Source organism: Globicephala melas, chromosome 7 (genome assembly GCF_963455315.2).
Source record: "Globicephala melas chromosome 7, mGloMel1.2, whole genome shotgun sequence".
Lineage (NCBI taxonomy): Eukaryota > Metazoa > Chordata > Mammalia > Artiodactyla > Delphinidae > Globicephala > Globicephala melas.
Genome location: NC_083320.1, coordinates 44,188,101 through 44,203,966, shown reverse-complemented (window position 1 = coordinate 44,203,966; position 15,866 = coordinate 44,188,101). Strand labels below are relative to the sequence as shown.

Here is a 15,866-nt window from a genome sequence, read left to right as displayed (position 1 = left end):
GACCACATAACGAGGAAGTAACACAATTTGGATTTGAACCCAGGACTTTCAAAACATCCATGACGCTATGATCTTTTAACCATGAAGCCAGTTGCATTGGATATTTGTACTTCTTAATGAATGCTTGTGCTTTATGTAAGTTCAAAGCCTCTAAATGAGCATTACTATTTAGATACTACTTTTCCTAATAAGCAGTTACATCCACTCAGTTTCTCAGTTAAATATGCTTCTTTTGGTGGTATTTTAAAGATGGCAATACTATCTTTTTTTATGTCTTTTTTTTTTTGTCTTTCACTATTACATATATTTCTAGCTAATCCGACATTATTACAATCTGAAATGCCTAAAGGAATCTACTCGTTTGTATCCCATTTTCTTTCTGAAAATTGATGTTCCTACAGCTGATGTAGATGTGAATTTAACACCAGATAAAAGTCAAGTATTATTACAGAATAAGGTAATCTTTTTCAGATTTTTTTTGTATTTATGCTATTTACAAATTTATGCAGTCCTAACCATTTTCATATGAAAAAGATATGCTTGTTTCTGTAGATTTTTTAATATTATTTTCATAATTTCCTCTAACATTTGTTAATTTGTATTTTTAGGAATCTGTGTTGATTGCTCTTGAAAATCTGATGACAACTTATTATGGATCACTAACTAGTACAAATTCTTATGAAAGTAATAAAACAGATGTTTCCTCAGATGACATGGTTGTTAGTAAAACAACAGAAACAGATGTGCTTTTTACTACGATGGAAACATCTGGAAATAATTATCCAAATGTTGATACTTCAGCCATTCCTTTCCAGAATGATGTGCATAATGATAAATCCGGGCAAAACACTAATTATTGTTTGAATCATCATATGCATATTGGTGACCATTGTGATGATCATTTTAATAGTGAAAATTCTAGCATTGATAAGAACAGTGGGAATACATTTCAGGAGATTCCAATGAATAATTTATCATGTGAGGACACCCAAAAGGAATATAGTGAAGTTTGTTTTGTAGGTTCTGTTAAGCAAGCCCAATCAGAAAATGGCAGTAAAGGCCATATAGATGAGAGTGGGGAAAATGAGGAAGAAGCAGTTCCTGAGAAGTCTTTGGAAATTTGTGTAGATGACTGGAGCAAGGGAAATGTACTTAAAGATTCAAGAGGAGAAAACATTGAACCTGTGAAAATTTTAGTACCTCAAGAGAGTTTAGCATGTAAAGTAAGTAATAATAATAATAACCCAAGTCCTGAACAAAAGAATTTGAATGAAAGTTCCTATAACAAAAAATCAAATGTGGTAGATAACAAATCTGGACAGCTTACAGCTTATGATTTAATTAGCAATCGAGTAATCAAGAAACCCATGTCAGCAAGTGCCCTTTTTGTTCAAGATCATCGTGCTCAGTTTCTCACAGACAATTCCAAGACCAGTTTGGAAGATGCAACAGTACAAATTGAAGAACTGTGGAAGACATTGAGTGAAGAGGAAAAACTGAAGTAAGTTTCCAGAGCTTTCATGGGACCTGAATGTTCAGATATTTCCATTCTATATGACTCACTGAGTTAAAAAAAATTTTTTTTAACTTATTTATGGAAAAGCAGAATGGAAAACGGCTTTTGGCGTGACTAGAGTACCTTTTTTGGCATTACTTTTTTGCTAATTTAGAGGTTTTTATGGGATTTTGTTTGTTTGTTTTTTATTTTGGTACAAGCCTTAACTACTTTCTGATTTAAGTTTGTAGTTAAAGGTTTTCCATTCTTAACTAAAAACTACCATTTTCTTCTATTTCTTTTTTATTTTTACGTTAATCTTCCTATGACAGGACTTTTTCTTTTTTAAACTTTTGCATTAGAACAGTGGTGTTTTTAAGATCTTGACTATTCCCTTTTTAAATTGGTCTCTAAAATATGTAACACAATACAAAAAATTGTAACATTGTTGCAGATTTAATTTAATGATGTTAATACTGTTCCTATTCAGTATAACTCAAGGCTTTCTTATAAAATCTTTTATTTATTGACAACTTATAAACTATGGTGGGTTTTGGGGGCTAGGTAAATAGGTGGTTTGATCTCTTTGATTAAAATAACTACATATTATTTGCCATTTTTAGATCAGATGATCTGAATAAATATTCCCAAAAAATATGAGGGGTGTTTCTAATTGACTTAGGGCACTTGCTGTAAACACAAAATATTATGTTTTGAGTGATTTAGCTCACAAGAAAATGAAAGAGTGCAATTATACTTCCAGTCACATATTATTACCTGAGGCAGTGGTCCCTACCTAACCTTTTTGGCACCAGGGACCAGTTTCGTGGCAGACAATTTTTCCACTGGTGGGGGCCGGTGGGGATGGTTCAGGCAGTCACGCGAGTGATGGGGAGTGGCAGATGAAGCTTCGCTCGCTTGCCTGCTGCTCACCTCCTGCTGTGCGGCCCAGTTACTAACAGGCCGTGGACCGATACCGGTCCGTGTCCCGGGGTTTGAGGACCCCTGACCTAAGGCATCGCAATACTATGTCAAACATCTGGAAAAAATTTTAAATGTAACCTGTCATCCAGAGTTTATATATTTGGTGATAAACTACATGGATACTTGACCAATTTTTTTTTTCATTTTTTCATTAGCTTTTCAATCTTATAAAGACACTGTTAATTTAAAGTAATAAAGACCACTATTAACACACCAATAGGCAAAACCTCCACAAGTTAACTTTTTTTTTAAGTGGGGATGGTGGTTGTGTTTTGTTCTTTAATATATATCTGTAAAAGATAAATATACTCTTATTTTAAACAGAGCCATAATACAAATTGTTACCACTTTCTAAAACATGAATTCCTTAATCTTCATTGTTCAAATTTCTAATTATTTCATAAATGTCAAATTTTTTAAAAGTTTATTTGAATTAAGATGCAAATGAGGTTCACACATTGTTAATTATCTTTTGTCTTACATAAATGACACATTCAGTTTAAAGGTGAGAGCACTTGAGTTTTACTACAGTAAGCCCTCAGAAGTTGAATTGCATTGACCAGGGAGGTGGTGAATTGAGAGCTGTCTGAGAAAATTAAAAAAAGCATAGATGTTCCCAGTTCTCATGGAAGTATTGACATTGGAACAGCTCAAGGTAGCTGTTCCCTTGCAGCCTCACAATAGCAGGTATTACTCCAGTTTCCTTTCAAGGAATGTCGGCATTGTTTCTCCTTGCAGGCCCCAAGGTGTTAAGGTACAAGGGTTATGGTTAATAGGTCTCATCTAAAAATTTGTTAATCATCAGGCAGTATTCTGGAATTCAGAATTTTCTCTGTTGCCATAAGGTATACAAAAGAGGCATTGTTGGTCAAGAGCAGGCCTCTGAAGCTACACCTGCGTTCTAACCTCACTTCCTCTCTTTGATAGCTTTTTGTAAAAATGTGTGGACAGTATCTCCCGGATTGTTGTGAAAATTAAGTAAGATATATTGTGTGTTATGATACAAGATAAATGACTAGCACATAGTAAATAATTGTTCATGATGTTAATCAGAGTTTTTAATCTGTGAAAAGGAAATTTCTCTCTTATGATAGATATTATTTTTCATTTGCTTATTCAAGGTTAAATTTAATTTGGAGCCCAGAAATAGAAACCTGTGAAGAAAATATAGGTATCTTGGGATCAGAGAGCTTACTGTATGTCACAAAAAGCTCTATTAGAATCTTCCAGAGCCAGGGATCTGTGAATCAAAATCATGATTAGTGAAAAGGTAGAGTAAATATGTTATAACACAAGAATCACACTAACTACCATTTCTCTTCTGATCTTTATCTTAGAATTCTTTCCATGGTCTTAAATTCTACAAGGAGTGTGAAGGGATATGAGAGTAGACTCCTGTTCTACAGATAATCAGTCTTTCCAGCCATTCTTCCTTTTCTTCCCCTTTTTTCTCTTCTTGTTTCCTGTTTTTTTTCCATCCCCTTCCTTCCCTTTTTTCTTTCCTCCCTTGCTTCCTTCCCTTCCCTTCCCTTCTCTTTCCCTTCCTTGTTTCTTTCAGTTAGGAACTATTTACTGAGGCCATTCTGTGTACAAGGCCCTAAGTACTCTAGCTAGTCATTTCAGATACAGTGATAAATTATAAATAAAAGATACTTTTACTACTCATAAAAGTGCAGTCTAGTGAGGAAGACACTATTAAACAAATAGTAATCATAGAATATGAAGAGTTTTTAAATAAAAGGAACACAGAAGAGTTATGAAAACAGTTAGCAGTTGGGCTTAATCATATTTATGGGACAGGAAATGCTTCCCTGAGTAGAAATTAATCAAAATGGTGTAGGGAATTTTCTTTGTAGAAGGAACAGCATGTAAGAATGCCCAGAAGCTAGAAGGAAAATAGTTATTGAGGAACTGGAAGATGCCCTTTTTATGACAGGAATGGATCATGGGGGAGTGTGATAAAGAAAGATGGGGTAGGCTGGTCAGATCATGGAAGGTTCAAACAGTTTTGAATAAGACATTGGATCCGGGTTTTCTACCGAGAGCTTAGGATTGACTTTGCAATAGAGGGTATCTACATTTTAAAATTTTTCCTTTCTGGATTTTTTTTCCCCCTTGCTTTCTTCTCCTTTCCTCTAGTGGATTAGAAACCACTGTGTCCTCCCACTGGGTTCTCAGTCAATTGATGTGAACTTGAACTTTCATTTGTAGTAGCTATGAACATATTTCTACTTAAAATAACTTAGAACAGTACTGTACTTGGGATATTATTGAAAAATGGTAAGTAAACTTTATAATTACATGTAATCTTGAGACACAGAAACATTTGAATTGATTACTGATAAATCAGAATTAATATTTTTTGTTCAAGTTACTAAATCCCTTAATGATATAAAGTTGAAGATAACAGCTGTTTTTACTTAACATTTACTTAATATTCCTTTGGACATAACTTTTTATATTTCCCAAGGAACTAATTAAATTGACTTCTTGAATAAATCAAAAGATTAGTACCATATGTGAAAATTTGCACATCATAATTAATTACAAATGGTAACCTTCATCTTGAACTCATTTTCCACCGTAGGAGGAAATCTTGAGTTTGAATGTCTAAGAGCTAAAAATACTTATTTATAGTACTTATTGAAGGTAAACTGTATTGAAAATTTTGTGTTTTATAATCCAGAACTCCAGATTCTAAGCGGAAATGGGAGAAAAATAACGTAAAAAATTATGAATGTGGCCTGGTCAGTAACCAAAAGAGGCATTTTTCATTCATCTAGTTCACAGTGAAATAAAGGCTGTTTTACATTCTCCTCCAGCTAACATTTCTTTATTTAACAAACATATGCTGAGTACAAATTACATAACGTGCTTGTTTCTTGTGTTTTAGTCTCACTTTTAACATTTAATTCCATTCTCCCAATAGTATCATTTTTATTTCCTAGTACATAACTACTCAAATTTCTCCTTAAAAATGTATATATGTTATCTACAATAGAACTCAAACAGTTTCTTAAGATTAGAAATAACACTTTCTAGTCTCAATTTTAAAACTGCATTTAAAGAACGTTTTATCAAGGTTGCTCAAATAATTACCAACGTTTAGTCAATTGTGTGCCCCGTTCATTATAAGATAGGTGTTTATTGATAGAAAATAATGATAACGAACATTTATTATCATTTACTATGTGCCAAGCACTATTCTAAGTACTTAAAACTCATTTTAAAGATAATGCTGCCCAACTCCAGCCTAGGTGTGGAGAATTGGAAACTCTGAGGGTAGGACCCAGCCATCTCAATTTTTTAGAAAAGGGTTGATATAACCACTATACCAGACTGCTGTCTTTGGCCCCAGGAGTTTCATTTTACTTCTGTTATTGTTAACCAAAAAGAAAAGACCTCAACTTTTTACCCAGTATAATTTTTTTTTTAATAAATCTATTTATTTATTTTTTGCTGCGTTGGGTGTTTGTTGCTACATGTGGGCTTTCTCTAGTTGCGGTGAGTGGGGGCTACTCTTCATTGCAGTGCGCGGGCTTCTCGTTGCGGTGGCTTCTCGTTGCGGTGGCTTCTCGTTGCGGAGCACGGGCTCTAGGTGCACGGGCTTTAGTAGTTGTGGCACGTGGGCTTAGTTGCTCCGAGGTGTGTGGGATCTTCCCAGACCAGGGCTCGAACCCGTGTCCCCTGCACTGGCAGGCGGATCCTTAACCACTGTGCCACCAGGGAAGCCCTTACCCAGTATAATTTTAAAAGGTCCATTACCTTGTTTGAAATTGAATTAAATTAGGTGGTTTGGATGTGTTCAGTTTATTTGAATTTATTTTTTTATTGTTGACTCTAAAATGAGAAATAAATAGTAACAAAAAAATTAACATTTAGCTATGAAACCATTACAAATTTAATCATATAATTTTTATTTTGAGTGTTATTATTATAGTGACCTTAACTTTACTAGTATATAATTATTAAATGTATGTAAGTTTTCTTTTGTTGTGCCCAGGGAATTGCTTCTTCTATGTTGATGATATAGCACATATTTAAGGAGCTCTTCACATCTAAAATTGACTTTTTTTTTTTTTTTGCGGTACGTGGGCCTCTCACTGTTGTGGCCTCTCCTGTTGCGGAGCACAGGCTGTGGACGCACAGGCTCAGCGGCCATGGCTCACGGGCCTAGCTGCTCCGTGGCATGTGGGATCTTCCTGGACCGGGGCACGAACCCGTGTCCCCTGCATCAGCAGGCGGGCTCTCAACCACTGCGCCACCAGGGAAGCCCTGACTCCTTATTTTATTGTTTAATTATTTCCTTTTTTTTTTTTTTTTTTAGTTGCCTGTACCTCAAAGGTTTTTTAAATTGGGTAAAGTTTAGCTGCTGTGAAATGCATAGATCTTAAATGTATATAGCTTAGTGCATTTTCATATGTGTACAACGATGAAACCACCACTGCAAACAAAATATAGAACATTTCCATCACCCCAGAAGGTTCTTTAATGCTACCTAGAAACCAGTCTCCATTCTCAGCCACTATTTTGATTTCCGTCGCACTAGCTTGGTTTTTCCAGTACTTAAACTTATTATATATAAAATCATAATGATATGTACTCCTTTATGTCCAGCTTCTTCCCCTCAACAAAATATTTTTGTCGTTTTCATCCATGTTTGTTGAATGTATGCATATAGTTTATTCTTTTTTAATCAGTAAGTAATACTCAGTTGTATAAGTATACCACAATTTGTTTTCTCAGTCTCCAGTTGATGAACATTGTGTTCTTTCCAGATATGGGATATTACGAATAAAGCTGTATTGTTTAGTTTCCAAATATTTGGAGTTTTTCTAAATATTTTATTGCTACTGAATTCTAATTAATTTTGTCATGGACAGGGAAAATACTGTTAGATTTAAATCTTTAGAAATTTATTGAGAATTATGCCCAGCAGCATATCTCGAAGAATGGGCTCCTAAAAAGAATCTGAATTCTGTAGCTGTTAGATGTAGTGTTCTAAAATGACAAGTCAAGGTAGTTGATAGTATTGCTAAAATCTTCTTAAGGCTTTACTGATTTTTTTGTTTTGGTCTAATTCTGTTAGTGCCTAAGGGAGGGGCATTAAAGTCCCCAACTGTAATTCTGGATGTATTTCTACTTTTAGATCTGTAATTTTTTGCTTCACGTAGTTTGAAGCTTTTTGTTATTAGATCCATGCACATTTGTGATTGGTATACCTTCCTAATGATTCCCTTTGGTCATTATGAAATATTCCTGTTATCTGTGGTATTATTTCTTGTTTTGAAATTTATTTCATCGTATATTACTATAAGCTGCTGTTATGCTTACGATTTGCATGGTTTATCTTTTCCATTCTTTTAGTTTCAAACTATCTGTCTTTTTCCCCCGTGCTATCTGTGTAACTCTTGTAGACACATATAGCTGGAATTTGCTTTTTTATTTAAGTGGACTGCATTTTAATTTTGCTGTATTGGATAGTGCTTTATGTTCCTAGATTTAAAATAAATTTTAATTATTATAAAGCGTTTTTTTAATCCTTCATTGTATTTTAGTACTTTTTCCCCTGAGAGTTAGTGATGTTTTGATAGAAAAAGATTCCGTTGCCCATCTCTTGGTGCTTTTCCCTAAGAAATTAGACCAGAGTATTGCATAGGAAATTGATCAAATACTTGAAAGCAGCTTGGCAAATTGTGCTTAGCATAGATTAGCAGAATAAAGAACATTGTACTTATTTCAGTATGCAAAAGCAAAAGTAAATGTGAAAGTGAAACAAAAATATTCAACTATACTGAAGGTGAAGGTGTTTCTGACAAAGTGCATTTTCTAAATGTTGATAATTTTTAAAATATTAGTAGTCACTTCATTTAAAATATTAATATTTTAAATTTTTAGGCGTCTACTCTTTTTTTCCTTGAGATATAATTGACATACAGCACTGTATAAGTTTAAGGTGTACAGCACAATGATTTGACTTACATACATCGTAAAATGATTACCACAATAAGTTTAGTGAACAGCCATCATCTCATATAGATACAACATTAAGAATTAGAAAAAAATGTTTTTTTCCCTTGGAACGAGAACTCTTAGGATTTACTTTCTTAACGCCTTTAATATACAACATACATCGATGTTAGTTATATTTATCATGTTTTCTTTGGATAAATACCCAGAGGTTGAATTGTTGGATCATATGTTAGGTCTAGTTTTAATTTTTTGAGGAATCTCCAGACTGTTTTCCATAGCGGTTGCACCAGGTTACATTCCCACCAGCAGTGCACGAGGGTTCCCTTTTTTCCACATCCACACCAAGTTATTTGTTGTGTTTAACATTTCTTACAAAGCTAGTTTTGTGGTACTGAACTCTTTTAGCTTTTGGTTGTCTGTCAAACTTTTTATCACTCCTTCAAATCTGAACAAAAGACTTGCTGGGTAGAGTATTCTTGGTTGTAGGTTTTTGCCTTTCATCACTAAATATATCATGCCATTCCCTCTGGCCTTCAGAGATTCTGCTGAAAAGTCAGCTGATAGCCTTATGGAATTCTCTTATGCATAGCTTCTTGCTTTTCCCTTGCTGATTTTAATATACTCTCTTTATCTTTAATTTTTGCCAATTTAATAGCAGTGTGTCTTGGTGTGGTCCTCTTTGGGTTGATCCTGTTTTGGACTATCTGTGCATCCTGGACTTCCTGGATGTCTGTTTCCTTTCCCAGGTTTAGGGAAGTTTTAAGCTAGTATGTCTTCAAATATGTTCTCTGCCCCTTTCTCTCTCTCTTTTCCTTCTGAGACCCCTATAATGAGAACATTAGTACACTTGACATAAGAGACTCCCAGAGGTCTCTTAAACTGTCCTCATTTCTTTTTATTCTTTTTTTCTGTCTAGCTTCAGTGATTTCCACTACTCTGCCTTCCAGCTCACTGATCTGTTCCTCTGTATCATCTAATTTACTGTTGATTCTTTCTAGTGTATTTTTTATTTCAGTTATTGTATTCTTCATCTTTGTTTGGTTATCTTTGTATTTTCCTACTCTTTGTTAAAAACTTCTAACTTCTCACTGTGTCTGTCCATTCTTCTCCTGAGTTCTTTAAGCATCTTTATGATCATTACCTTGAACTCTATTGGGTAGATTGCTTATCTCCAGTTTACTTAGTTCTTATGGGGTTTTATCATGTTCCTTCGTTTGGAACATGTTTCTCTCTTGCCTCATTTTGCCTAATATGCTGTTTTTATTTCTATGTATTTGGTAGGTTCATTCCATTTCCCCCTCTTGGAGAAGTGGCCTTTTGTAGGAGACATCCTATGGGACCCAGTAGCACATTCCTTTCTGGTCACCAGAGCTATATGCTTTAGTGGTGCCCTCTATGTGGGTTGTGTGGGTCCTTCTGTTGTGGTGGGCTGACTACTGTGGGTGTGCTGGTGGTTGTGGCTGGCCCCCATTCCAGTTGGTCGCCATGCCCTGCCTTATACAAAGGGTGCCAGCTGATGGTGGGCAGGGCCATGGCCAGAGGAGTCCTGGTTACTGGTGTGGGCCGCCCACAGGTAGATGGGGCCAGGTCATGAGTTGACTGGCTGTGGAGTCCTGGGGGGTCCCGAGGCTAGTCCTGGCCCGTTGGTGGGTGGAGCGGGGTCTCCAGGTGGCCGGCTGCCGGCTGGGGTTCCTTGATCTAGTGTCTGCCTGCTGGTAGGCAGAGGTGGTTCCTGACACAGCTTTCTGTATAGTTGTGGTGTCCCAAAGCTGCTGTCGGCCTGCTGGTGAGTGGGCCCAGTTCCTGACATGGCTAGCTGTGGAGTCTGGGGTGTCCCAGAGTAGGTATTGGCCCACTGGTGAGTGAGGCTGGGTCCTGGGGCTAGTGCCAGCACACTGGTGGGCAAAGCTGCATCTTGGCGTTTCTTGGTACAGGGCTTAGAGTTTCCAGGGCTGGTGTATGGGCCCAGGCCCAAGATGTCCTGGGTCTGTTGTCTAACCCCTGGTGGGCAGAGCTGGGTCCTAGGGTTTCCAGCTACAGGACCTTGTGGGGTCCTAGAGTTGGTCTCTGCCTGCTGGTGCCAGGACCAGTTCCAATAGCTGGCTGAATGTCCCAGGGCTAGTGCCCATGCACTGGTATGGGGAGCCGGATCCCAGGCCCTTTGGTAGATGGGGCCGGGTCCTAAGGGGCTGTTGACTCGGGTCGTGTGGCAGCTGGCCTGCTGGTGTGTGGTGCTGTGTCCCTGCCCAGCTAGCTGCTTGGCCTGAGGTGTCCCAGTACTGATGCTGACAGGCTGGTGGCTTGGGGCAGGACTGCATCCCAAAGCTAATAAGCTAGAGGGAGGATTCCAAAATGGTGCTTACCAGCATTGCACATGGTAGAATGAGCTCCCTAAAATGGCTACTGCCAGTATCTATGTCCCCACGGTGAGTTCCATTTGCCTCCTGCCTCTGGGAGGCTTTCCCAGATCAGCAGGTGGGTCTGACCCAGCTCCTTTCAGATTACTGCTTCTGCCCTGGGTCTTGGAGTGTGTGAGATTTTGTGTGTGCCCTTTAAGAGTGGAATCTCTATTTCCTTCAGCCCTCTGACTCTGTTGAAAGTAAGCCTCACTAACGTTCAGAGCCAAACGTTCTGGGGTCTTCTTTCCTGGTGCAGGACCCCTGAGCTGGGGATCCTAATGTGGAGCTCAGACGCTATGCTCTTTGGAAAGAAGCTCTGTGATTGATATCATTCTCCTGTTTGTGGGTCTTCTCCCCTGGGGGTATGGTCTTGACTATACCACGACTCCGTCCCTCCTACCCATCTCATTGTGGTTCCTTCTTTATATCTTTAGTTGTAGAAGATCTCTGCTAGTCTTTAGTTCATTCTAATCGATAGCTGCTCTGTAAATAGTTATAATTTTGTTGTGCCCATGGGAGGAGGTAGGCTCAGGATCTTCCTACTCCACCTTGTTGGTCACACCTTTACATCTCTGGATTTTGCTTTTGAAATTCAGTCTGACGGACTCTGCCTTTCAAATGCAATAGTTAGTCCATGTAATGTATTAATTGATATGGTTGTGTTTTGGTCTACCATTTTCCTATTCCTTCTCAGTTTTGTTCCTCTGTTCCTCCTTGTTTTGGGAGAGAGGCAGCCTCTTTAGGGTTAAAAGAATATAATTTCATATTTAATTTTAATTCCTCTATTGGCTTTGCCTTATTTTTTGCTCTGGGGAATACATTATACATCCTTAATTTATCATAATCTACTTAGAGTTAATAGGGTACCATTTTAGGAACTTCCGTGGCACAGCAGTTAATAATCCACCTGCCAATGCAGCGGACACAGGTTCGAGCTCTGGTCCGGGAAGATCCCATATGCCACGGAGCAACTAAGCCCGTGCTCCACAAGTACTGAGCCTGTGCTCTAGAGGCCACGAGCCACAGCTGCTGAGCCCACATGCCACAACTACTGAAGCCTGCGCGCCTAGAGCCCGTGCTCCACAAAAAGAGAAGCCACCGCAATGAAAAGCACGTGCACTACAATAAAGAGTAGCCCCAACTCGCCACTAGAGAAAGCTTGCATGCAGCAACGAAGACCCAACGTGGCCAAAAATAAATAAAATTAATTAATTATTTATTTAAAAAATAGGATACCATTTCACATAAACTATAAAAATGTTCCAAGTATAATTCCACTTACCACCCCTGTCCTTTACATAGTTGGTGTCATATATTTTACATCTACGTAAAAATAAACCGCATCTTTAAATATTACTTTTAAAATTTAAACAGTTATCTTTCAAAGAAATACGAGAATTTTTCAAAAGATCTTTTTTTTTTTTTTCCTGTTTACCTACATAGTTACCATTTTTGGTGCTCATCATTTTTTCCTATACATCTGAGTTTCCATGTGGTGACATTTCTTAATAATGTAATTATGTTGGCAACAGATCTCAGCTTTCTTTTTGAAAATGTCTGTTTCACCTTCAAGTTTGAAGTAAATTTTTATGGATATAATTGAATCCTGGATTCTTATAGCACTTAAAAGATGTTATTCACTGTTATCTGGCTCTACATTGCTTATGATGAGAAGTTATATCCATCATTTGTTGTGGTGTTCCTTTTTTGTAACATCTTTTTTTTTCCTCCTCTGTACTTCTAAGATTTTATCTTTATCTTTGGTTTTCAGCAGTTTGATTCTAATGTACTTAAGCTGTGGATTTCTTTGCATTTTTCCTGCTTGGGGTTCACCTTCTTGAATCTGTAAAATGTTGCATTTATCCAAATTGGGTAACTTTCAGCCATAATTTCTTTGAATATTTTTACCCCATTACTTTTTTTTTTTTTTTTGGCTGCATTGGGTCTTGTTGCTGTGCACAGGCTTTTTCTAGTTGCGGCAAGCGAGGGCTACTCTTCATTGCGGTGCAAGAGCTTCTCATTGCAGTGGCTTCTCTTGTTGTGGAGCACGGGCTCTAGGCACACGGGCTCAGTAGTTGTGGCTCGCAGGCTCTAGAGCGTAAGCTCAGTAGTTGTGGCTCACGGGCTTAGTTGCTCCGCAGCACATGGGATCTTCCCAGACAAGGGCTCAAACCCATGTCCCCTGCATTGGCAGGCGGATTCTTAGCCACTGTGCCACCAGGGACGTCCCTACCCCATTACATTTATATTTTTAATCTGAGACTCGAATTACGTATATGTTAGGTTGCTTGTTTTGCCATAAGTCACTGAAGTGTTTTTTCAGTCTTCTTTCAATCATTTTTCTCTCTGTTGTTCAGATTGGATAATTTCCTTTGATCTGTCTTCAAATTTCCTGATCCTTTCTTTTGCCATCTCTTATCTGCTGTTAAGTGTACCCAGTGAATTTTTCATTTCAGATATTCTATTTTTTAGTTTTAGAATTTCCATTTCCATTTGGTTCATTTTATAATTTCCCTTCTCTGTTGAGATTACCCCTTCTAGTCTCTCATTGTGATCATCTTTTTCTTAAGTCCTTAAATATATGTAAAGAGCAATTAAAAAAAATTTTTTTTTGCAGTTCCGACATCTACATCATCATCTTGAGGTTGGTTTTTACTGTCCACTTTTTCTCTTTACCATAACTCACATTTTCCTTTTTTATTGCTTGAGTGGTAACTTTTGCTTGTATAATGGACATTGTGGTTGATATGTTGTAGAAACTCTGGATTCTGTTATCTTCCGAAAAGTGTTGGGTTTTGTTCTACCACGCATTTAAATTGCTGACAGATCACCTGGAGCTTATGGAGACTTTGTTTTACACTTCCTTAGGCAAAGACTGTTTAAATTTTGCTGTTAGTCCTAGGGCAGCTTCCTTAGTTCTAGAACATAGTTTTTTGTTTTGTTTGTTTGTTTGTTTTTGTTTTGTTTCCTTACCCCTAAGATGTAAGATGTAGCCCTCCTCCAGTTTTAATTGAAAGCCCAAAGTGTTTTCCAAGTCATCTAATTATGTGGGATTTAAACTCCAAACTCTGTTTCTCCTGCAGCAGGTAGCCACTGAAATCTCTGTTTAGCTTATTTAGCCTTCTAGTGATTATTTTCCTCTAGATTCTCACACGGGATTTTCTCCCTCAATTTCCAGCTGTTTTGGAAGCAGGGAGTTCTGTGTTCTGATGACTCAGTCTAATAAGAGTGCAGCTTTCTGACTGAGTTCTTGCTACTCTTCCTTAATGCTCTGGGGACTGCCCTCTGGGTAAAAGTGGTATAAATGTGGATCTCTTTTTTTTCAAGGGTTGAATCCATTCCAAATTCTGCATGCTTTTCATTGCTCTTCAGTGCCTATTTTAAATGGTTGATTTCTGTATTTTGTTCAGAGCTTATGGTTATATTAAGGTGGGTTAATCCAATACGAACTCCTTTGTAGTTACTGAACCTGGAATGCCAGCTCTTTATTTTTTATAAAATTTGCTTCGGATGGTTAATGTATTTCTCATTATGACTTCATTAGTTCTTTTTTATCTCTATTCATAGATATGAAGAGAAGGCTACTAAAGACTTGGAAAGATACAATAGGCAAATCAAGAGAGCCATTGAACAGGAGTCGCAAGTATCATTAAAAGATGGCAAAAAAAGGATAAAACCCACCAGCGCATGGAATTTGGCACAGAAGAACAAGTTGAAAACTTCATTATCTAATCAGCCAAAACTTGATGAGCTCTTTCAGTCCCAAATTGAAAAAAAAACCCAAAACATTAAAAAAGTTCAGATCCCGTTTTCTATGGAAAACTTAAAAAAGAATTCTGATAAACATAGGAAATTTGACTTAGAAGAAAAGGACGAATCTTACTTGATCCACAATCTCAAGTTTCCTGATGCGTGGCTAATTACATCCAAAACAGAGATAATGTTATTAAATCCATACAGAGTGGAAGAAGCGCTGCTATTTAAAAGACTTCTTGAGAATCACAAACTTCCTGCAGAGCCGCTCGAAAAGCCAATTATATTGACAGAGAGGTATGGTGAAGTAATATAATTTTTTTTACTCTAAAAACATTTATTGAAATTGAAGGTAAAAAGTTGAAAGTGTTTCCTAGCAGGGAAAAGTGGTATTTATTTAAAGAAATTTTTGTAATTTGATTTCACATATTTAATGGAATTGTTTTTAAATAAATAATTTTAGAATATTCTAGATAGTTTACTTCTGCAGTTAATAAATATCAAGCTCAGTTCCCCCCTGTACATTAGTGATTTCCCCAGGGTAGTCCTGACATTGGATTGCCATGACTCTTCTTCATTGTGCACTCTTTGTTTTAACATTTCAAACATATACCAAAACAGAATTATTCAATAAATGCCTTTATCAACAATTATCAAGATTTTGTCACATTTACTGTCTGTCCTTAGTATGTGTATATATATACACACACACATACACACATGTATGTTTTTCCTTTTGCTAAAGGATTTAGAATGATTCCCATCCTTAGAATTTTCAGTATGTTTCTCTCTAAAATGGCCATTTTCTTAGCCACAATGCCTTTTTTCATGCGTTACACAATACTAATTCCTTGGAATTGTTCCTCATTGTCTTAGAATGTCTTTTTATAGTTTTTAAATTAAGTTTAATTTATATCTAAACAAGGTCCAACCATTACATTTTGCTTTGTATTTTAAATCTCTTCTAATATCACACCGTTAATGTAGATTCTTAGTTGCTTGTTCATTGGGATATCCCATTGTCTCTATTTGTCTCTCTTGCTTTCTTGTGATGGTGTTTAACTTGTTTTTCTCTCTCCCATTTTTAAATGGAAGTTAGCTCAGGAGGATTGAATAGATTTAGATTCTACTTTCTGGTAAGACTGCTTAATAGGTGGTGCTATGTACTTCATATTTCATCACATCAAAAGGCACTTATCACTGGGTTCAGCTGCTGACAACCTGATGTTCCATCTTAAAGTTCCCCAATAACCTTTCCATCT

The 15,866-nt window shown here is 37.0% G+C and overlaps 1 protein-coding gene across 6 annotated transcripts in view; it reads left to right on the top strand.

Annotated features, from left to right (window-relative positions):
- Window positions 1–15,866, top strand: part of PMS1 (PMS1 homolog 1, mismatch repair system component) — a 98,447-nt gene that overhangs the window by 71,528 nt on the left and 11,053 nt on the right. For 5 of the 6 annotated variants that reach the window (XM_060302146.2, XM_060302147.1, XM_030847686.2 and 2 more), the window contains 3 exons: window positions 314–457; window positions 609–1,501; window positions 14,419–14,901. In XM_060302146.2, coding sequence (XP_060158129.1) covers window positions 314–457; window positions 609–1,501; window positions 14,419–14,901 — 1,520 coding nt within the window. Of the gene's footprint in view, window positions 1–313; window positions 458–608; window positions 1,502–14,418; window positions 14,902–15,866 lie in introns of those variants that run through there. The other variant, XR_009564585.1, reaches the window with a different exon arrangement.